Raw genomic sequence first — 24,018 nt, 5'->3', positions numbered from 1 at the left:
TATATTTCCCTGATAATGGAAACCATGAAACTTTCAATTTTGCTTAAAAAACAGTTTTAAATCGCGATCTATAAAACGCTAGTTCACTATACGTTGGCTGTAGGTACGGGGCCCCATCCCCTTCAGTCTATGTATGGTGAGTGGAGCCAACGTAGTTCAGCGGAACAACCAAAATACAGAGACTGAAGCTTTTGGTCTAAAGAAGATGTTGACATATTATTTGGATGGAGCGAATGTAATAATAGTACTTGAGTAGTACTAGTATACTTGTCAGTTGTCGGCAGAAATGAATGAAGATTTTGAGATGGAAACATGATTGATAATAAAATTTAGGGTGTAACATGGTCTTCGAAAAGACAGAGTGCCCTGGAATAATATGTAATAATAGACATAATAATGGTAGTTACAGTGTTCTGTTTTTTTTAATGATCTTTTCTGTTTCTGAAAATTTGTAATTCCGTTTCAAACTTAACAGTAGAGGCGCACGGCCAATATGGGAGACTCTATCCAATAGGGGAGACAATCTCCCATATTGGAAACTTGCTTTACAAAAGAACAAAAGAAACAACACCAACAAAAGCATATTTTTTTCCATCAAAAATTTTGTCTCGCTGAGGTCAGAAGCCCATTTGTTTTGTGTGTTGATGACAACAAAAATCCTTATCAAAACAAAAGTAGATGGTGAATTTTTAAAGTAGACGGTGAAAAGGGGTAATTTTTCATGAGGAATCTGCTTATCACATTTTTATTTGCCGCCAAGGTAATCCTTTTGCAGCAAATGTAAACAAAGGAAATTGGTCTCCCAAACTGGAGACTGTCTCTGAAATTGGATACCCAAATTCTTTACAAAAGTCTCTGATATTGGAGATAATCTCTCTCATGGGAGACAGTCTTCCATATTGGCCGTGCACTTCTACTGCTTAATGAACAGATGAGTTAATCTCTAAGGGAAATTCTGTTTCATTATACTGTAGAAAACATGCAAAGCATTTTGTAGCCAAGGTACATTGTGTAAATATATTGAATTTTCTCATGACAAATAAAGAACCAAGACAAATTTTCCATTTTTATTTACCAGTAAATAGAAAATCACATTCCTTATATTTAGTCTCAAAAGATTCATAAAGATCGGCAAACAGTTTTGAGGTGGAAACATAATCATATCAATATGATGTATAATATTTTATGTGTACATGCTTGTTCCCGGAGCATACTGTCAGTAGAGGCGCACGGCCAATGCCGGGAGACTCTCCAATATGGGAGACTTGCTTTGTAAAAGAACAAAAGAAACGACACCAACAAAAGCGTAATTTTTTCCACCCAGAATTTTGTCTCACTGAGGTCAGAAGCCCATTTGTTTTGTGTGTGGATGACAACAAAAATCCTTATCAAAACAAAAGTAGACGGTGAATTTTTAAAGTAGACGGTGAAAATGGGTAATTTTTCATGAGGAATCTGCTTATCACATTTTTATTTAGAGAATCTCTCTCATAGGAGACAGTCTCCTATATTGGCCGTGCGCCTCTACTGACTGTGTTGTATGATATGTTATCAAATAATCTCAAAATTGATAAAGATTCATGACATATCTGTTTTTTGAATGGAAAGATAATCTTGTAAATGAAACAGCTTTAATAGGAGAAAATTATAATTTGTTTACAAATTTGTAAACAAAAAAGATAATCTTATTGATATAATTCATGATATGTTATCACATTACAGTTATTACTGTATACATTACTTTGTGGAGCACCCTAACCCACAGTGCTCTGGCCCGCTTTGCGGGCCGGAGTCCAGAAGGTAACCATAGGCTGCCACAGGTAACAAATACTAACATGGGTATCATCGAGGTTGGGGTACCAAAAACACCCAAAATAAAAAAAAATCATGCACCCACCTCAATTTTATGGATGAAGGTCTAACAGACAGCAGAATCCTTACAACAAGGCAGTAGCCAGACCCTCGAAAAGGGGGGAAAAGGCAGGCCAATTCGCGCATGCGCCCTCGGTATATCGATCAGCCAGGTTTGTTTGCAATTTTGAAAGCGAGTGAAAGAACACTGCCTTTTCCCCCCTTTTTCGAGGGTAAGGTTACTGCCTTGATGTTAGGATTCTGCTGTCCATTAGACCTCCATCCTTAGAATTGATGTGGGTGCATGATTTTTTTTTCTGTAATTTTTGGTGTTTTGGGCACACCAACCTCAAAGGTACCCATGTTAGCATTTGTTACCAGTGGCAGCCTATGGTTACCTTCTGGGCTCCGGCCCACTTCGAGCCGTCCGGGGTAGGAGCACCCTGGCTTGATAATTATAATTATAATACAAATAATGTCGCATCTAGTTTCTTCAACGGAGTAAATGCTATTATCAATTTATTACTGAAAGAATTACTAGCCAACAAGAGCTGGATTCAAACCAATGCAATTACATGTATATCAGTACAACGTAGAGCTCTGACCTGACAATTTAATACTAGACCACAAGCATAAGATGGCAGGTATAATTTATGATGTTGTTGATGTTTCTTTTATCCTTTTCCAGAGCAAGTCTCCAATATTAGAGATTTGTCTCGCATAATGGAGATAGTCTTTCATTCATTTTGCTCCTCTAGTGTCTAAGGCTTTGTCCTTTTTGTCTATAGAAATTCCATAGATCTACCTCTCTCTCTCTCTATTTTTTCAATATTTTAAGTGGGATTCGTGTCAATTCAAGGATTGCTTCAAACTTGGCATATAAACTAATATGTAGCCATCATCTCTTGATTCCTTTAGGGGCCGAATCATTTAGAAATTACTTGTTCATACAATGTAAGTGTACAAACTTCTAAATGTAAGTGGAAAGTACCTGGTCGTCGGTTTGAAATAGAGGATCTTCCTGTCTTCTAGGATTTTGTTTGTTAAAAGGATTTCTCTGGATAAAAAAAATAAAGGAAAATTCCTTCAGCTGTCAAATGTCAACCCTAACCTAGCGTGCTAGTTTAATAATGTGTTAATATTGGGTTTCATTACAAGTCTATGTGAAGATGGCAAATCTTGAAAAAGAGATTTTGAACTGCATGTAGGGGTACTTTATGATAGACAATCTGTTTTTAGCACAACATACTTGCAATGTAAAAGTGTTATCAAGAAACTTCAGGGTGAGGTGGAAATGTTTTATGTTTTAATGTATTTTTTGTCTTCCAGTGGATCCAGGCTGAGCCTCCCACCAATAAGAGCATTGCAAGTATGCTCGCTCAGCTTATACAGTTCCAGGAAGATGCCTTTGGGAGACATGTCAGCAACCCTCCTCTGACCAGAGTACCTGTAAGTAAATCAAATCTAATTTTACCTATTTAGTATTTCTGACTTTCTGCCAAGAATAATGATAAGAAAAATCTTGTGCCTCTGTCTTATCAATCATTTTTGTCTCACCTGCATAGCAGAGTGAGACTATAGGCGCCGCTTTTCCGACGGCGACGGCGGCGGCGGCGTCAACACCAAATCTTAACCTGAGGTTAAGTTTTTGAAATGACAGCATAACTTAGAAAGTATATGGACCTAGTTCATGAAACTTGGCCATAAGGTTAATCAAGTATTACTGAACATCCTGCCTGAGTTTCATGTCACATGACCAAGGTCAAAGGTCATTTAGGGTCAATGAACTTAGACCATGTTGGGGGAATCAACATCAAAATCTTAACCTAAGGTTAAGTTTTTGAAATGTCATCATAACTTAGAAAATATATGGACCTAGTTCATGAAACTTATACATAAGGTTAATCAAGTATCACTGAACATCCTGCATGAGTTTCACGTCACATGACCAAGGTCAAAGGTCATTTAGGGTCAATGAACTTTGGCCGAATTGGGGGTATCTGTTGAATTACCATCATAACTTTGAAAGTTTATGGATCTGATTCATGAAACTTGGACATAATAGTAATCAAGTATTACTGAACATCCTGTGCAAGTTTCAGGTCACATGATCAAGGTCAAAGGTCATTTAGGGTCAATGAACTTTGGCCAAATTGGGGGTATTTGTTGAATTACAGCCATAAATTTGAAAGTGTGTTGGTCTAGTTCATAAAACTTGGACATAATAGTAATCAAGTATCACTGAACATCCTGTGCGAGTTTCAGGTCACATGATCAAGGTCAAAGGTCATGTAAGGTCAAAGAACTTTGGCCACGTTGGGGGTATTTGTTGAATTGCCATCATATCTCTATAAGTGTATTGGTCTAGTTCATAAAACGTGGAAATAAGAGTAACCAAGTATCACTGAACATCTTGTGCGAGTTATAGTAGTTTTCAAAATCAACACTGCTGCTATATTGAATCGCGTGATGCAGGTGAGACGGCCAGAGGCATTCCACTTGTTGTAGATACCTGTTTGGCGTAGCATCTTTACTCTGTTTAAATTCATGTACACCAGTGAATTAAAATGATGGAAAATCAAGGACTTTTTTTTTTCTGTAGCGGGACTATTTTATGTCCCAAAGCAACATAGTGCTCTTGCCACTTACATATAGCCTAACTCCAGGCATGGGCATGATTAATCATCAACTTTATAGTAAGCTGACAGAGCAAAGATCAATTGCTCTTCTAATGACCTCAAAACAATATAAACCTGATCACAATGATACTTGTATGGTCCTAGAAAGTCAGGAAATTCTTGAACTACATTTGTAAAATAACATACTTTTACACTTCTTCTGGTGGCAGATTATTGGTATTCACTGCAGACATATTTAAGTAGCATGGTAAAAACAATTATCAATTTGTACTTGTAATGAACAATGTGTCTTATAAAATGAGCTTTTGAGCTTTCTACAAATTTACTGACATCTGACAAAGGGAAAATAAGTAAGTAAGTAACTCCTTATTAAATCCACTGAAACTACTTTATCTTACAGCAAAAAGTCTTTCTGGATTTCAAGTCAGGAGGGGGTCTTTGCAATGTTCTAATGGCTGTATACCGATTCAAGAGTGAACAGGGATGGTAAGTAATATTTTACCCTCTTTATCATGTTTTCCACATGATATTACTACATTTCATATATTTCATGTTCATTTCTTGTTTAACATTATACACAGTGTTAATGTATCTAGCGTGCGTTCATCACTTAATCATGCCTTTCTTTTTTCTTGTTGCATGGCATTGCAAACATTGAATTCCTTGGTGATAATTACTATGCTTAATTTGTGTAGTGAATATGTGCTTGTTCACTGCAGCCATATACATGTATAACTTTGTTCATTTGAAAGAGATCACAAAAATGACAGTGGCAATCACGTACACCTAACCGTAAGTATCTGTCAGTACATGTATTTGGGCAATTCCATATGCCTGTAAGTATGTGGAACTCCCTAAAATGATCTTTTCTCTGTGTACTTATTCAAATGAAAATTTTCAATACCATCAAATTATAATTGTTTGAGTGATTCGTGGAGTCACGTAAAAAGGGACGAAGTTGGGAGTTGGAGGCCCAATAGGTTGATTATTTGATGGAATTGCTCATTTGTATACTGTAGTGTACATACTTTCTTTTACAAATTTCAATGCAAATTTCCTTTACCCTACTTTTATATTTATTCAATGTTTCTTATCTTAAATCTGACTGTTATCTTTTGATCTACTCTTTTGATGATCAAACCAGGAGACGATTTGACTTCCACTCCCCGTCACGCATGGACCGCAACGTAGAGATGTTCATGCAGATCTCCAAGACACTGATCCAGAACAAGTGTTTTGTCTTGCCCCAGGTCTGCATCCACAACAGTGTGGAGCCAAAGCTTGCTGCTAAGCTCACTGATATTGTAAAGAGACACCAGGTACAGTACAGCCTCATTCACCCCTGCTTACAAGGATCACCTTTGTATAAAGACCACAATGTCTTTTTTCATTGAATGTGTTTTCTCATCTTTTCTCCAGTATGTTGAAGTCTGTTTTTCATGAGTAGTTTCATGTACAGGTTTCACTTAATATCAGTCAGTACTCTGTAGTCTCTGTTTTGTTTAACATAAGACGCAATAAGAAGACTCAAAATTGATGATTGATGCTATTGAAAATGGTTGTTATGTCCTATGCTTCGGAGTTCTATTGTATTTTTTTTTTAAACAAGTTTGTTGAAATGGTATTATATCTGAAAAAAATAAAATAAAGAAAGATATTATCTTCCCAGTTGTAATATTGTAGGCTGAGACTGTAATTGAATGTTGCCACCTTGCCTGCCTGTATTAATATGAGATAAGTCAAAGAGTAGGAATTAGGAACCACGTCCTACAGTATACTAAAATGTAATCATTTCAATTCATCCTCTCCTGTTGTGGAATATGTGTGACTGAAATATTGTTCTGATTTATTTTGCAGGGTACAGTTTCTGAAGACCCCGAAGTAGCGACTCACCTTGTATTCTCTCCTCCAATACCCCTGGCTGAAGGTATACTACATACATCATATTACATCTCATTGAATCTCTGCAGATGATATATCAGCACAACATGCTGTAGAATGTATTGCATATATCTCATAGGATACACTTGATATGAAGTTTGGTATCAACTGTTGATACTGCATCACATTTATCAATATAAACAGCAATATAAAGAGTACTAAATTATAAAACATTGTCTCTCTTTATGAATAAATCCAAATGGAAATGAATGATTCAAACCTTCGTTGATGATTCAAACTGGCATTCGAGCTTAATACACATGGTCAAGATCACTGATCAGGACATAGGTCATTTGAGGTCAAGCAATGGATAAGATGAACTTTGTTAATTCTGAATCCAAATACCAAATTATAATAATACTTTGCAGCAGTTTGTCCATGTGATACTCCAATGGGTAGTATGGTGCAGATATTAAGCGTTTGTTTTATATTTAATTAACTTGTATTGTTTCAGGTGAGGAGTATCTGAGACCCATTGGACGTAAAGAGCGCTCCACCCTGGTGCATTGGTGGTACTACCCAGACAGCTATGATACCTGGGTCCCATCCTCAGAAGTACATGGTGATCCTGAACACCTTTCTACAATGGACGGCCCATGGGAGGTGAGACTCTTTCATTTGATAGTTAGGTGTTAAGGTTTGTAAATTTCCTTGATCGGTGCATTGAATCATTCATGGATCGACATCCAGACAAAGTTCCACCGTATGTTCTTCACCCTTGTATTAATGATAAATGATATAGGATGTGTATAGCGCACGTATCTACCTTGCTAGGTGCTCAAGGCGCTCCTATTTTACCCCGGCTGAGCTAGTCTACCGATTCTGGTGCGCACAGCTTTTTGAGGAATTACTTCCTGCCAGTACCCATTTACCTCACCTGGGTCGAGTGCAGCACAGTGTGGATAAATTTCTTGCTGAAGGAAAACACACCATGGCTAGGATTTGAACCCACGACCCTTTGTTTGAAAGGCGAGAGCCAGAACCACTAGACCACAACGCACCCACTATTATGTGCATCTGCACAATCTGTGGGTTGACTTTACATTTGCTTTTGATGGTTCAGTATCATCAGCAAGAAGGTTTATGAATGCCATCTAAAGCTTGTATAATTATATGCCTAACCCTCAACGTGTCTCTCACACAAAATACAGATCATGATAGAGGTTAGGATCCTACTAGAACAATATTCTTTTTTGTTAATCAATTTATTATTTTTCTTTGTTTTGAATGCAGGTGAATGCCAAATGGATCTTAGATCTGGATGAGTTCAACGAATGGATGAATGAAGAAGATTATGAGATGCAATTGGACGTAAGTGTTTTATTTTTCATGTCAACTTCTGTCTGTACTTATAGGATCCTTAGTAATAAGTTATCAGGATAGTCATGCCATTGCAAATATTGAAGAAGAAAAATTATGTTTCAAGCAGTATGAATGAAAATAGCAAAAACATGAGTTTTCCAGCATAATGTTGGAAATTTTATTTCATTGTAGAGCATAATATTGCAATAACTAAGATTGAAATCTTGCATACCAAACAATTTCTTTATTTTTTTTTAGCAATGCTCGTGAAATAATGCACCTACATAAGTGTGAGTGTAGCTGTTCGTAATAAAAATATGTTTTAATAGATTTAATTAAACAGTTTAATGCTATGAAAAAGGCATTCACTTGTTGGAAGTACATAGCACATTAAGTCATGTTGTCATGTTTTCTAAGAACAGCACAGTATTAATTTCCATTATACAAAGGAAAAACATGTTATTGTTCATTATTGTGTTAATATCAAGAAATATACAAAACACATTTGTTTTCAAATGATAAAAACTAGGACAATTTCAATGTGTGAACAAATTGACCTACTCTGATTTGTGAGAAATTTTACATTACATTTACATTACCCTAGATCAAAATATTACAAAACGCACTAAAAAATGAAAATCCCGCTGAATTTTTCAAACACCTCTCGATTTTGCAGCTGGATTTAGAAGGGGTCCTAAAGCTACGCACTTAATTTCTTATGTAAGAAAATTGTATTTCCTGTGCCTCAATTTCTAAATATGTTAATATTATTGTAGGAAAATGTGAAATTGAAGTGAGTATAACTCCATCTGTTGGAGGTTTTCTCTGCATTTTAGTACTTTTTGCAGCCTCTGTAGAAAACATGAATAGGAATCGTTCATCACACTGCAGTCACAGTTCCTGTAGAGAGTGCACATTTTGCCATTGAAATTGCATGCTTAATGAGTGGTGTGTAGCTTTATGACCTGTGTAGTTTTAGAACCCCTTACCATACTTTTTTCAGTAATATTGTTTCCCCTTTTGATGTATATTATGTTTGATCAGGGAGATGATAGAGTTGCCATTACCCCAGCTATTGGACGCACCCGGAGACGTGCATACCCAGCAAGGCCCATTGCAGATGATGTGAGTTCATGTTTACAAGCTGAAATGATTTCATGTTTAATGTGAAAAGCTCCTGTTTTAATTTCTGCTCCATGTTCAAGCCCAAATTAACTTCAGACTACAGTATACAAAAACCTTTCTTTAAGAATTATAAAACTGGACTAGTAAATGAAACATTTGGATTGGGGAAAAAAGTTACTATTTTGATTGTGACATAAGGTTATTTATGTCAACAAATAAATCTTGCAATGTCATGCAAATGTAGTATATTTTTTATGTAATACTGTCTTATATTGGTTATGTCTATTTGATTATTGATGTTGAAATGTGACTCTATGAATTTTATTTTAAGCAAGAATGAATACAAGTGTGAACCATTGTCCTTTTATGGACACAATGAATGAATGTGTGAATATATTTCATAATAATAGGTTTGTGGACAATATACAAATTTGCAAAGCGGGATAGATATATTGAATCATTGATTGTCTTTGTATTTATATTTTGTCTTTGTACTACAAGTGTAGACAAGTCTAAGAATCTAATCTTATTGGTCATGATCTTTCTTCTAGGGTTCTACCGATGGTGACCATGAGAGAGGTATGAACAAGCGAGGGGGCCCTGGTAAGAAAAGGAAGCGATCGCCATCTCCACCACCTGACAAACGAAGAAAGAAACCGTGAGTATTTTTTTATTATGATATTCATACCATATTTGTTTTGTGTTTATGAATTATGCTGTCTATTCCTGTTTTCTATCGTATAGCAGAGTAGTCACTTTTCAGGAATTTATTCATCAATGTAAGCGATTCCGTACAGAATAAAGCTGAATTTAGAACTTCTTGAAAAATCATCTCTGCTATAATCATCATGATGGGGATCATTGGAAAGGGGGGAGGTGAATTAAGCCTGAGCTTTATTATCATTATCTAGCTGTGATGCATTACTCAGCTTCAGAAACAAAATTGTTTGGTAACTAATGGCATTTCGAATACAAAAATTCAAAATGGAGGTTTTATTTGGGGGTGGGAATAAGAAAATGAAATATGTATCAGTTAACCTGTCAACACAAGCAATGAAAATATTGTTTTAGCTAGTGTTTCTAGTATAGGCGTATATGTAATAATTGTTGGATTAGGGAATTCATCAATAGACCATATTTCATTGAAACTTATCATCAGTAACAAGTTAGATTATATTTATAAGCTGTGAAATGATGTTATTTGATTGGCTGGGAGCAAATAGATTTCTAGCATAGCATAGTTTTATGCAATGAGAGCACTGTCCTTTTTGTCTAGTGGCAGGAGCCCAGCACCAGGACCCAAGAAACGTGGAGCCAAAGATGAAGAGGAGGATCTAACAAAAGACCTGGAGAATCCTCCCTCTGTCCCATCTCTGCAGGAGGTGGAGCTACCAAAAGTTGGTAAGTCATTTTAAATTAATAATTGTACTAAATATGTCTCATATTTTCTGTACCTTCATGGGTTTTTTTTCTATCTCTCTCTCCTTCTTTCATATGAACGCTGTTGCTTTCAAATACTATAATGGCTCTGCTCAGAATCTTAGTTTATGCCATTCTCAATCACAGAAATGGTTTTTTAATAGTTTTCCCAGAAAAAAAGAATTAATGGCGTCACTGTAATGCAGCCAAAAATTCAATAATGTCTATACTAACACAAAAGCTTTAATTTTGCCAGAATTACTGCTACAGTTGTAGAGAAGCCCAACGCCCAGAATTTCCTAACAAAACATTGAGGATTTGGGAAATACTATTCTTTTTCATGATTCTTGATTTTGTTTGTAGTTTTAAAATGTGCATTTTAACAAAAGAATTTCTTTTACCAGAAATTTTTTTTTTTGGTAAGGTTTCATCATCATACCTTGAGCTATGTAATTGAAGCTTACAACATATGGATGATCTGACTACATTTGATTTTTCAGTGATGTTGGGAAATGAAACGGCATGTGAAAAGAATATTGAAACATAAAAAAGGGATTATAATAACTAGGGAATTTATGTAATCATAATTATTAATTAGAATCTCTATTTTCTTGGAGTATTTGCTTGTTTTAGAAAAGAAAAGTAAAATTGACACACAATCATTGAGATCTGTCATCAGTAAGTGCCATTGTCTTCCAACAGAAGCTTGTGAGTTAAGATAAAAATAGGCATCTATTTTCTTTTGATTTTTTTTTTATGATGCTTTATCATCATAATTAAATCTATATATGTTCTAATTCTGTCAGATGATGTATCTATTTTCATTGTCAAATTGCCATTTCCATGGAGATTTTCCAATCTTCCAGTCGCCTGTCTACTCGATTTTATGGCTTCAGTAACAAAGAATTGCCTTATTTAGAACAGTTTCAGTTGTATATCGTGATCATTGTGATTCATCCAAATACATGTACAGCAGTTTATAGAATTAAGATCCAGATTGCAACCATTGGAAGTCAAAATTACATCAAGCACTAAGCAGATTGATTCTGATATTGCTTTCAGCTAGATTAATATTAATCATCAGTTGAATGAGTCATCAATTGGTGTATGTTAGAAGTGCTTTACAGTCAAAGCGAGAGGGAGAAAGTAAAACAACTAGATCAGCTTGCAGTTTCTCTTGTTCACTTTATTTCATTTTCGTGATAATGTTTGTAGTTCCAGGCAGTAGGAGTGGTAAAGACAATGAAATGCAACCTGTCAAAAGTGGAACAATGATGGATCTAGATGAAAACAAGGAAGAGCCCATGGACATCAATAAGGTAACAATCAACTTGGCAATTAATATTTTGTATCTGTGAAATGTGTATTTATTGCAACACCAGGGACCTGTTTCACAAACAAAACAAAATTGTATCAATAAAACATGTCAAATTTGTTGTCAGCCCATCAAAGGCACAACTTCAGTGGCTTTGAACAGCATGATACTTACCATCGCTTACAAGCTTTATGAAACAGTGTCCACTTCTACAGTATGATAGTGTTACACCAGATATCAGAGATAATCCCAAAGAACTCTGAATATTTTTGCCCTGACTTTAGCTTAAGTAACCATTGTACTTGGTTTCTCAAGGAATAAATACTATCAGATACTCTTTAGTAAAACCATCCTCAAGTAGAATAGGAAAATAATAACACAAAAGAATATTTATTGTCAATGAGCAGAAAATAATTGTGTTCTTCTTCTCTTTTATTTTGAGAGCGCAGTTGTTTCTGTAAAAATAAGGGTTTTAAGCTTAATCAGAAATTGCATTTTATTATCCCATGATCATGATAGTATAGTTATTTCCATTTATCGCTCGATATGTATCGGTTTACTTTTTGAGAAGCCAAAAAGAAAGGTATAATTCTTTACTAAATTGTCCTCCATATCAGCCTGATGAATCCCAAAGCAGTTCCATTGTCAATGGAGAAGAGAAAGACAGGAATGGTGCACCGGATATCCATGAAGATAATGTTACAGAGCAGACCCATCACATCGTGGTACCAAGCTATTCTGCATGGTTTGACTACAACAGGTGAGAAAACAAGGCTTATTATATTAATGTTGAAATATGTTAATCAGTTACTTCATACTGTGGGTTATCAGATGTCGAAAGTGTAAAACCCTTTTCTGCAGTGTTAATTTTTTTATTTAGTCTTCCAGTTTTGGGTTCTGTGCTTTCGTATTAATGAAACTTGTGTCTACTCCTTGACAGATTTTGTTGAGTCCACCAAAAAAAACCATGAAAGGTTGAACATCTACTGCTTAAAGATTTGTGTCACATTTGGATCCCTATTCATGTGCCAAATATTTAGCTTGTGTTTTAAAGCTTAATTACAGTAGTTGCAGTAAAACACTAATTTCGTGAGAAAGTCTGTAAAACCAAGGTTAAGTATGACTATATCATCGTGGATCTAGATCTGGTACAGTTACATAAACTGAACTTTGTGAAATCATAAAATCTTAGCAGAAATACGATCACACTGAAGATCGCCAACACAGATAGGCACACGTTGGACAGTGTATTATTATTGCTGGAATAAAGACCCGACGGAAGTGACCGAATCCGCGCTTATTTTGCTTTATTTCTCAGCAATTACAAAATTTCTTCCAGAATCCTTTGGCACATATTTTTTATTCATACAAACAGACACTTGGGTGGTCATTATATTAGATTCTGTAAAAAGTCATTTTGAGATCGTTACCAGAACTGGAATTTACCATTAAGTGAAACTGACATTCAAAATACAGGCCTCAAGGTTTTTATTAAAAAAACAGATTTGAGTGTTTGTAATTGACTTCTTGCAAACTACAATAATATCATTCAAAATCTGTTATTTTACTGCAAACTTCCCCATGTTGTATGTTCAGTTAAAACAGCAGTTTTGTTGTGCATTATTATTTTATCCATAAGAACACATTTTCATCTATCTCTCTCATTCCCAGTATCCATGCCATAGAGAGGAGAGCCCTTCCTGAATTCTTCAACACCAAGAACAAGTCAAAAACACCTGAAGTGTGAGTAGCAATTTAGACAATAAATCTCTTTATTCAACGGAGTATCCCACTTGAGTCAATTTTTTCTATCATGACTGCTCAAGACATAGCATATTCTTTATAAACGTACTCAAGTAAGGGAGTCTTGATACAGTTTCTATTTGGGGAAATTGCCTTTAGTCATTGTCTAAATTATATTCAAAAGAAACAAACTTTGCGTTCATATGGTCTTTATTGCTCGTAGGATTTGGTTGTATTTTGCAGAGATTAAACATGGGAGATTTTAAAAGAAAAAAGGAGTTGCTATTCTGTTCTTATTAAAAAAGTTCTTATTTCAAAATCTATTGAAATATTGTGGAGAAAGGTTTAAATGTTCACTTTTCACTGCTTATACTTTAACATATTTTGCATTTAGTATCAATCAAAAAATTGTCAACATTCTTACAATTGAAGGTATTGATATTCGTATTCCCAGTTCTTATTGTTCATTGCTGATTTTTTTTTTCTTAGATTCATGGCATATCGCAACTTTATGATCGACACTTATCGGCTGAACCCAACAGAATATTTGACATTCACTGCATGTAGAAGAAACTTGGCTGGGGATGTGAGTGCTATTATGAGGTAAGTCATAGGGAGAGGAGAAAGATATGGATTGTTTTTAAACAAGGATTAAAACTTAAAACTACCGTTTCTGACTCAATCATATAAAACAGTCATTTATGTTTTTTTTTGTAGTAGTATAATTGAGGTTTGGTAATCTTGTAGATGCCCTGTTGCTCAACTGTGAACCTATGGTCTGTGCAACAAGTCCATTGAAAATAGAGTAGTCAGTGTATTTCATTCAAGTATGATTGTAGATTATTATAAAAAGCCTGAATATTTTGTTGCTCATTACACAACAACATATTTTGAGACTGTAAATCCATTTTTATATGGTCAGTGTATTTTATTATGTTTCTATGTAAACAGGTTGAAGCTTAAATGTTATGTTGATGAATACTTTTTTATGTATATCCCCAACATGCCCCCTTGCCTTGCCCCCTGTACATCTTAAAAAACACAAAGCCACAGAAATTATTGTGAACCAATTTTGTTTTGATACAGGGTACATGCATTCCTGGAGCAGTGGGGTTTGGTCAATTACCAGGTAGATGCTGACAACAAGGCCACGCCCATGGGACCTCCCCCTACCTCACACTTCCATGTTCTGGCCGACACCCCTTCAGGCCTGCAGCCGGTACAGGCCAGCAAGTCGGGAAGTGGATCAAAGGTAAACATAGAAATATAATACTGATGATAATAATAGAATTTGTCAAATTGTATAGCAGAGAGCATTTTTTTTATGTCTCGCATGGCATTTTAATTTCAAATTTCTTTGTTCTTTCTTTCTGGGAAGATCAGGGGGGTGTTTCACAAAGATTTAAGTATGACTTAGAGTCGCACTTAAATACCAAGTTGCGTACGGTATGAAAGGCTTGACCGCATTGGTCAGATCGTGTCATGAGGACGCGCACTACTGCGTGTCTATCAATAAGATCGCGCGTTCCATATCATGTACGCGTAGGCATTTAAGTGCGACTTAAGTCATACTTAAATCTTTGTGAAACACCCCCCTGGAAGAGCAACAGGGGAAAGGTATATAATATTTCTCCTGTTTATTCTTTATCAGTCTGTTTAGCTTTTTGTTCTAACTTTCAAATACCAAATGAATGAATCATCAAGAAGGAGGAGGAAGGGGAGATGGTAGGGGGTGATGATGATGATGATGTTGATGATGATGATGATGATATCTTAACTATCTTAACTAGATCTGCTGATAAGATAACAGTCCATGAACAAATGATTATTCATCTTCTTTGCAGCAATCCAACTCAACTCAGATGATGAGCATGACGGATAAGGACAGTGCTAAGGATACAAAGAGCACAGACCTGACAAACTTTGGGCTTAGACAAGATATGTATGCAACAAAGAAGTCTCAAATATCTAAGGTGTGCAACATATTCGAACTACATAATTTTCCCTTATTACCCCCGAAAAGTTGTAGACAGTAGCAATAGACTTTGGTCCTGCTTTGTGTAGACTTCCACAGGTACAATACCACAGTTATCAGGGAGACAGTGAGACAAAGTTGCCTTGATACATTGACTTTAATGTCAGAATAAAGTAAACTATGTGTTATACAACATTCAAATTAACAATTTAATGTTTAACATGTTAAAACCATTTGACAGCTGTTGGCTTCATCAGCTTCATATGTGATTTAAGCAAGGCCCATTGTTATAAGCCTAATCATTGGCAATATACAAGCTCCTGTTACTAAAATGATGCCGTTTGTTTGGCTTGGGTAAATTCAATCAGTTTTGATATGCATGTATTCCATGCATTGAGCATCCTTTATCCTGAAAGATGAACACACTGCATAGGATGTCATTAGGTCAAAGTAAACTTCTCTAGCGAAAAATACGTCTAGTATCGTACAGAAATTGCTACTTAAAATATAACCAATCCCACAAACCTAAATTCTTTTTGAATTATTTCTATTTAGGCCAAGGGAACATCATCCAGTAACATCAAGGATTGGACAGACCAAGAGACCTTGCTCTTACTTGAAGCCCTTGAGATGTACAAGGATGATTGGAACAAGGTCTCAGAACATGTCGGTAGCAGAACCCAAGATGAGTGTATTCTTCAGTTCCTCAGACTTCCTATCGAAGATCCTTATCTCCATGATGGTCCATCAGCCCTAGGTGAGTAAAGGTTGCTTCTAGATTACTATCATTGGAGTGTTCCATAAAGATGTTACTTATGATTTTATGATGGACTAGTGTCCTGTTCTTGTGCATGGGATACTTTTTTTTCCATTTCAGCGTAGTTGGATTGAATTGCTAATATCCCAAATCAAAGTTTTCTTGCCTTGGGATCCTTGTCAACGATAATAATTTTAACTTACATATTTCCGATTTCAACTTAAGCTGATGGAAATGTGTTCTTCGACCCTTAGTCTACCTATCGTAGACCCATTTATCAATGATGGTCTATCAGCAATAAGTGAAAAAACAATTATATCAGAAATGTGGTTATTGTCTTAGATTTAATATGGTTATCAGGTTCATTTAGTCATTGAACTTAGGATCAATTCATAGTTGTATTGATGCCCTTGTTCATTTTACCAAATATTAACTGACCATGGTTTTTGTTTGATGTTACAGGTCCTCTTGCCTACCAACCCATCCCATTCAGTCAGTCAGGGAATCCCTTGATGAGTACTGTGGCATTCCTTGCTTCAGCAGTAGACCCTAGAGTGGCAAGTGCAGCAGCAAAGGCAGCTATTGGTGAGTGATCTTGGTACTTTCTGATTGCATTCTGTTTTGTAAATTTTGCTAGTATCAGTCTGAATATAAACTGATGATAACTTTTTGTTGACATTAAGATAATAATTGCATAGCCAGCAGTGGAAGAAGATACACACCCAATAGTATTTTAAAAATATGATAAACACTTACTTTTTGCCTAAGACTACAGAAATTGGTTGCAATATTTTCCCAAACAACCATTTTGAAATAACATTAAACCCTGGATACATTAACATTGGAAAAGAGTTATATAGATCACTTCAAATAATTTTATGAAATTATTGAATTTTCAGGATTGTTAGCTGTATGTAATAATAGTGTTGATCTTAATACATTTTAAAGCAGTCTACCTGATTAGGCATTGTTATTGCTGCAATTACATAAACAAAATCATCTTGTGTTATAGATTGTGTATAATTGCTTCAAAGAGTAACAAATTCGTCAGAAGCAACCTGTTCTTAGTGAAAAGTAATCATAAATTTATTTTACACTTTCCTCCCACCTCAGAGGAGTTTGCCAAGATGAAAGACGAGGTGCCCACCACCCTGGTAGACGTCCATATCCGCAGGGTCGAGGATGCAGCAGAGAAGGGTCTCCTGGACAACAGGTACCTCCTGGGTGTGAGTGGCATTGCAGGTACCAATGAGCAGCAGGAGGGGGAGACCAAGGATCAGGAGCAGCAGCAGCAGCAGAAGCCAGGAGAAGGTGGAGACAAGGAGTGGACCGCCACTGCTACGGAAGGAGACAAGGAGGAGGACAGCAAAGATCAGGTGAGCATTGTGGTTGTGAACATACTTATGGTGATGGGGCTTGTTTAAGAAACAGTTGTATTTAATCAAAATTCTTTTTTATAAATCCTGAAGTCCCAAGTGCATGCCTCTGATTGGTCAACAATTCCGGTGCTTGATTTTGGATTTTTTTTTTTTTTAGCATCCCGTTGTAGAAATTTCTCAATCAGAGGGTCACTATTTTCAATCCCAGCAATGGTGTTATATTCCTTAAGCAAGGTACTTATCCAAATTTTCAATTCCTTAACCCTTGTGTAGTAACAGGGTACCTGGCAGGAAATAATATTCATTCCTTGTTATGCCTGTGTGGTAGGATGGCAGCAAAGCTAAAGCACATGAAACACTGCAAAAGGATGTGGGTGATTTCTAAGTTGCATCATTATTATAAATAACCAAACACAAGTCCCCAATCTGTGTTTCTGATTCGTTGAAAATCAAGTTGTGTTTGATTTTTGGATTTGTGTTTGATTGCATCTCCTTCTGCAAAAAGCCCCTGATAATGTTTGATGGCCTGCATTGTGGTATTATTGTTTCATCATGTGGTTAGGAATGACAATAACTGATGAGTAAAGTACAGTTTGAGTGAAGAAGAGGGGAAATACTAAGATTAGAAAGAGAGAGAGAGAGAAAGAGAAGGGGTGAAGGAGAGGGGGTTCACATATTTTATTAAAAGGTAAATCCTTAAAAAATTACTGCGTACTGTGAACCAGAAAAGATGTAAAAACGAGTGAAGGCTGAAAGTTGGTAATGACGTCAAAAATCTCCTTTTTTAATTTGAGCATTTTGCGTACCTCTAATTTTGAGAATAATGATGATGTTTTTAAGTCTGTTTGGCAAGTTTTGCTATTAACCATTGAGTAATTAGTCATCTAGGGCAAATCTGATTGGCTCAAATTATCAAAATCGCAGAGGTCTTGCAGGAAGATTTAACCTGCTATTCTTCTGCAGCAAATCGGATTGGAGTCGCAGCGCGTTGCAGGTTGGTGCACACTCTACGATTTTGTTGCAATCGTATCTTAATGTAATGGTTTCACATATTGATATATATATCAGTAAGTTACTCATGTATAATAGTGACAAATGGCTCAAAAGATGAAGAATATATGCATACATTGCCTGACTGGTAACTGGGATAATAAAATATCTGCGTAGCTCTTAGATATAATGATATCTGTAAGTGCTATCTTTAGTGAAATTATATAATTTATTATGAATAACAAGTTCTTGTCTTAGTCTTACTCAGTATTATATTAGAATGATTAAAGAATGGCTAAAGATTAATGAAAGTAGTTGCAGTAAACACAGTTTTCATGAGACAGTCAGTAAACCAAGGTTAATTGTCACAATATAATAATAGATCCAGATCTGGTACATTTGTATGAACTGAACATTCTGAAATCATGAAATCTAAGCTGACAAACAATCACACTGAAGATTAGCAACACAAACAAAGCACACGTGGGACAGTGTATTTTTATTTCTTAGGAAAAAAATACCTGACAAATGATGAGTTTGTTATTGGATATTACAAAGTCAAACGTAGTCAAGGTCAAGGTGATTTGAGGTCGACAAACTTCGGATTTTATTATCAAATGAGTGCCTTTTCTCTCTTTTTGCAGAATATATTCATCTTACTATACATGTAGTTGTTTTCAAAGTCAGGGATGCTGCTACATGTGTATATTAAATTTGTGTAATGCAGGCATGACTTCTAAAGACATTCCATTTGTTTTAAAACAATTTCCATGTATGTTAGAGCTGGTGTGTTTTGTGTACCATGTTATTGGTGATGATAGTTGAGTCATATTTAAAGCTGCAACTCATTTACATGTACATAGAATGCATGATACAAATATGTAATTCATGATACATCAGAAGCTCATACTTAATATTTTATCTATTCGGCAAAAATTAGGATATCTTGATAAAATGAACTTCAAATTCAGAGTTCAACATGTAATGTCTTTGAAAAAAGGTTTACTGTCATTACATAATTGGTATTATGTTTATTAAAGCTAGCAGCCATATAATCATTTTTTTTAGAATTCAAATACAACTTCACAAATGATTTAGATGCAGTATGAGTTCATGTACATTATTACATGAAGTAGCTTTATAAATTTTAATTATATGCCTATTTTTCATGACATGCAGTCTTCATTGCTCTCCTTAGAATAATGAAATAGCGCCACCTCTTGAGCTGAAGTTTTAAAGTTAAGATTGATTAACTCTTATGGTATGCTAAAGGTTCAGAAGTTTACCATGATTATTGTTACTTATTCAAATGTTCCCAAATATTCCTTTTAAGTTTATATTGAACTTAATCAGTAATGAAACGTAAACGTTTTGTTTCCATGTACAATGTACATGGAATTACAAATTTGATTTTTTTTTTTTTAATGATCTAAATGATACAGATTTATTCAATATCATCAATGATATGCAAATAGTTTGCTCATCTTCTAATACTTTTCATGTGAACTCATAAGCACACATTTTTCATACTTCTGTTTTCTGATCCTACATTATGCTTGTTTTATCAGGAGTTACAAATACAGTGTAAATGAACTTGTATGTGCATGTAGTACTGCACATAGCAGTTGTCATGCCGGCTGAATAATAAGTTAAATATTTTGCTTCAGTGATCATGACAAAACAAAGACGATCTTGTTCATGACTGTTTTTAATTAGATTCATAAAGCTACTTTTTTTTACATTTGCAAATTTCCTTCTTCTCAAAGTGGGGATATCAAATTACCAAGGGGAAAAATGGCCTCCCATTCAGCCAAAATCATCACTGACTTAAAAGACATATTTTGTGATGAGAACCATGCACTCCTACACACTGCCAAAAATGATTTATTTGATGTATTACAGGTGTATAAGCTATTCCTGTAGATATTAAAACACTTGTTGCTGCTGCACCACATGCAGTGCTTAGTCAACAAAGACCTGTTGTTCTTGAATTTCCTTATTGAATTATTAGAACAGAGTGGGTTACTGTTGTGACATCCTTATGCCTTGACTATGGATAAAGTGTGAGTCATTCTCTACCAGAAGCGCTTGTTCTTAAAGGTGTTTGGTAATATTTGATAAGATGGAACTTGGTCTTTGTACTTTTGAGTTAAGTCATTGAGGATGGAATTGACCTTAAGCTATTGCCTTTTAATAGCCAAAGGTCACAAAAAAAGTACCCTACTTTTGTACTCTCTAAGGACGCTGATCATCCTAACTGTTGGACAAGTTTCATTTGTAATAAAATTAGATCTGAATTTGAATCAAGTGGTTTGTGTATTACTAGGAATTATTCTACTCCGACTTAATAATATTGCTTTTGAAAATGTAGATATTACTTGTTCATTAAATTAAAAAAGAATATCTTAATACTTATGAAGAATTCTGCATTGACTTATCTTTGAAAAGAGAGCAGCCATCAGACTGAACTTGAAAAGGAGCTTAAGTTACACAAATTTATTCTGTAGTACCTAAGAACCTTATTAACACACCTCTCTGGGCTAAAGGAATCATAATTGAACAGCATACCGTACTGTATGCATTTAAACATAAATGGGACTTTTTTATAGTTAGGCAAAAAAAGAAAATCCATCAAATTTTTGTTATTGCTCATCAGTTTTCCTCTGGTATGACTTGAAAAGGGTTTTAGCCACAAAAAAGTAAGCAATATTGTGTCCTCATTGAAAATGTAAAAATGGGTTTAGGATTATTCAGCTTAAATTAGCTATCATTGAATTAACAAAAATAAAAAATCTTTCAGTAATTCAGGAAGTGGAGAAAACTTTTAACTTTACCAAAATGTGTTTGGTATTGTTTTCCTTGATATTTCTGTGTCTCATCTTTTCTTCAATTCTTTTTTTTTTTTTTTTTTTTGGGGGGGGGGCATTGTCAATTCAAAGTACCCATGCAAGAACATTATTTCTTTTTATAATATGAACTCATTATTTGGATTGAGGTAATCTTGTTAGCGCTTGACTCCCAAGATTGGAAGCTGTTTAGAACACTCCTTTCCTTTCTGATATGACATTCTTGGTAAAATAAGTTCCATTATAGCCTTTTCCTGTTCTCACTTGGACAGGTGTTCTATTGTCTTGGATTTGTTCCATTTCACTCGATTGTCTTGTTTGGTCATGAGATATGACAAGGACACGGAATAGATTCATAGAATAGGGTAATTGACTGCTGATGAGCAATGAATGACATGCACTTGAAAAAAAAAATTCAAGCATGTTACATCAACACTTTTTTTCTACTTTCTCGCAAGTAACTACAGTATATTTACATGTACCTGTAGTTTCTCGAGAGATGGAGTATGTAGTTGCATGTATATAGCTAAAAACCCAAATCAGTTGTTTGAATTCAATGCTGATATCCAAAGTGGCCTTATTTTCAACTACAGATGTTTGATTCATGATCTCAGTATATGGTTATTAAGATTTGTTCAGAAATAACCACTATTTTGGTTCCAGTAAACACAAACATGTATAAACAGTGAACATTTTAATATTTTGGCTTTATGTGATTTAAAAACAAAATACATGTACATTTCGCATGATTTTAAAGCATAATTCAGAGTATTGGCCTTGGATTGATTTCAAGTATTAAGTTAACTATCTTGAATAATTTTTCTATTTGTAAAAATTTAATTCTGCAAGTTTATATTTAAGTAACAAATTTGTACTAACAATAAAAAATGATAATACTAAAAATTATATTGATAGTAATTTCGTTAATTATAACAATAATACTGATACTGCTACTAATAGTGATGATGATGATGATGACGGAAGTTAATTACATAACTACCTTTTTCTTCTAAGCTAACAAAATTTTGTTTTAACCATTCTTTGTCATTGCTGTTTTAAGAGGGTACAATTTGTATGCAGAGCTCTGTTTTTGCACATAGGTGGAAATTTAGGACAAGTTATTTACAATTACATGTATTTTGTATGTCTTCTTAATTCATGAAGCCTAGTTTAGTCAGAATTGTCTATAGACACCATACAAAAGCAATTCAGGTATAAATACTGTAGAGACAACTTTTTATTGAAAATGTTTTGTATTATCTAGAGATATCTACGGTACATCAATGCATGAATAGAATTTTGTAATGAGTCATCAACTATTTGCGTTTCCCCCATTATTTCTTTAATCACTCACCATCAATGCTAAGAACTACTTGTTATTATTTCCATTGATTACAAATTTGCTTTAATTCTATCACAGGCACAAAATTATAATGATTATAGCATAATGAACATGAGAGATATTGATCTACTTACTCCATCAAAATCACTTGTCCAGGACCTTTAATTGTATAAAATTTTCAAATCAAAATTTGTTAGGATATCCACTTAGAATGAGTGGCTTATTAGCTTTTCAAGAGAAGAAAGAAATGACCTTTTATCATTTGAAGAAAATTAGGTCATCAATCAAGGATGATTGTTATGATTTATCCTATTATTTAGAAATATTTCATGCATTTTTTTTTTGGAGGGAGAGAGAAGGAAATAGATTTCAGGGTATGATACTAACCACTGTCTGTTGCACAGTATAACACTGAATATGCCTTTATGCTTCTAAAGTTTGATTTATTGATTGGTATCCCTTTGTTATTAAATAAATTCTGATTAAAAGGCCCCCCACCTATATTTTATTTCATATAATTTGCACTTCTATCATCCATACATTAGATTTAATTCAGTAGATCAAATGTTGTACAATGAATGTGATATCAAATGATTTCCAAAAGAAATTTGGGCTGAATCAATCTCAATAAACTACACTGTCAAGCAATGTGTGTGTAGAATGAACATTCTGAATATTTCCAGAAAATACACCCCAGAAAGCGTTTCTTCAAACAGCTCGCATGTGACTTTTCAAAATCTAACTTTGAAAACTACATGTATGTCACTCTATATTTTTTGATGGTTTTTTGTCAAACTTTTAATGATATGTATTTTTTTCATTCTGCTGCTTTTATGAAAATCAACCTGGCATTAGGGTGAATTTTCCCTCTAGAAATTTAGTTCCAAAAAGCAGATTATATAGATATTTGCAAACTTATTTTAGGTTTAGTTTACATAGAAGGAAACTGAGATTTGTTTTATATAAAAATATATTTATATTTTTCCCTCTTACTGTACATGTATAGCCTACTGTGTATGGGTTGGCGTCCATGTAATTGATGATATGGTCTAACTTAATGTGCAGTGTTCATGACCTGTAGCAATTATCCATTCAGTCAATATTGAATACTTCCTACATTGTACGTTTGCATCATTTAAGTCGATTTAAGAAATAATATGCATAAAGTTTAAGCACAAAGGTTAGTGGTTTTAAAATTAATGTAATGATCCTTAGTAATTATATGTAATTGGACTCGACTAAATATTTTCTTATTGTATGAAAGCAAATTTTATTTGCAAATTGAAACTGTGTATAGAAGCCATATTGGTAGACCATATGGTCAGAACTCAAAGAGCAATCAATGTCACCATTACAGTCCCTCTCGATCTGTTAGAACGTCGTAATTCAAAGCA

The 24,018-nt window shown here is 34.7% G+C and overlaps 1 protein-coding gene across 2 annotated transcripts in view; it reads left to right on the top strand.

Annotated features, from left to right (window-relative positions):
- Nucleotides 1–24,018, top strand: part of LOC129255753 (SWI/SNF complex subunit SMARCC2-like) — a 38,619-nt gene that overhangs the window by 1,402 nt on the left and 13,199 nt on the right. Inside the window, exons 2-19 of one of the 2 annotated variants that reach the window (XM_064096692.1) lie at nucleotides 3,181–3,300; nucleotides 4,891–4,976; nucleotides 5,635–5,809; nucleotides 6,348–6,417; nucleotides 6,886–7,034; nucleotides 7,665–7,742; nucleotides 8,778–8,858; nucleotides 9,410–9,516; nucleotides 10,135–10,259; nucleotides 11,493–11,596; nucleotides 12,210–12,352; nucleotides 13,264–13,335; nucleotides 13,825–13,938; nucleotides 14,422–14,587; nucleotides 15,180–15,308; nucleotides 15,866–16,067; nucleotides 16,530–16,652; nucleotides 17,181–17,443. In XM_064096692.1, the coding sequence (XP_063952762.1) occupies nucleotides 3,181–3,300; nucleotides 4,891–4,976; nucleotides 5,635–5,809; nucleotides 6,348–6,417; nucleotides 6,886–7,034; nucleotides 7,665–7,742; nucleotides 8,778–8,858; nucleotides 9,410–9,516; nucleotides 10,135–10,259; nucleotides 11,493–11,596; nucleotides 12,210–12,352; nucleotides 13,264–13,335; nucleotides 13,825–13,938; nucleotides 14,422–14,587; nucleotides 15,180–15,308; nucleotides 15,866–16,067; nucleotides 16,530–16,652; nucleotides 17,181–17,443 (2,307 nt within the window). Of the gene's footprint in view, nucleotides 1–3,180; nucleotides 3,301–4,890; nucleotides 4,977–5,634; nucleotides 5,810–6,347; nucleotides 6,418–6,885; nucleotides 7,035–7,664; nucleotides 7,743–8,777; nucleotides 8,859–9,409; nucleotides 9,517–10,134; nucleotides 10,260–11,492; nucleotides 11,597–12,206; nucleotides 12,353–13,263; nucleotides 13,336–13,824; nucleotides 13,939–14,421; nucleotides 14,588–15,179; nucleotides 15,309–15,865; nucleotides 16,068–16,529; nucleotides 16,653–17,180; nucleotides 17,444–24,018 lie in introns of both variants that reach the window. The other variant, XM_064096691.1, reaches the window with a different exon arrangement.

Source organism: Lytechinus pictus, chromosome 3 (assembly GCF_037042905.1).
Source record: "Lytechinus pictus isolate F3 Inbred chromosome 3, Lp3.0, whole genome shotgun sequence".
NCBI classification, from domain to species: domain Eukaryota; kingdom Metazoa; phylum Echinodermata; class Echinoidea; order Temnopleuroida; family Toxopneustidae; genus Lytechinus; species Lytechinus pictus.
The sequence above is the reverse complement of the archived record's forward strand: the minus strand, read 5'-3'. Positions and strand labels throughout refer to the sequence as shown.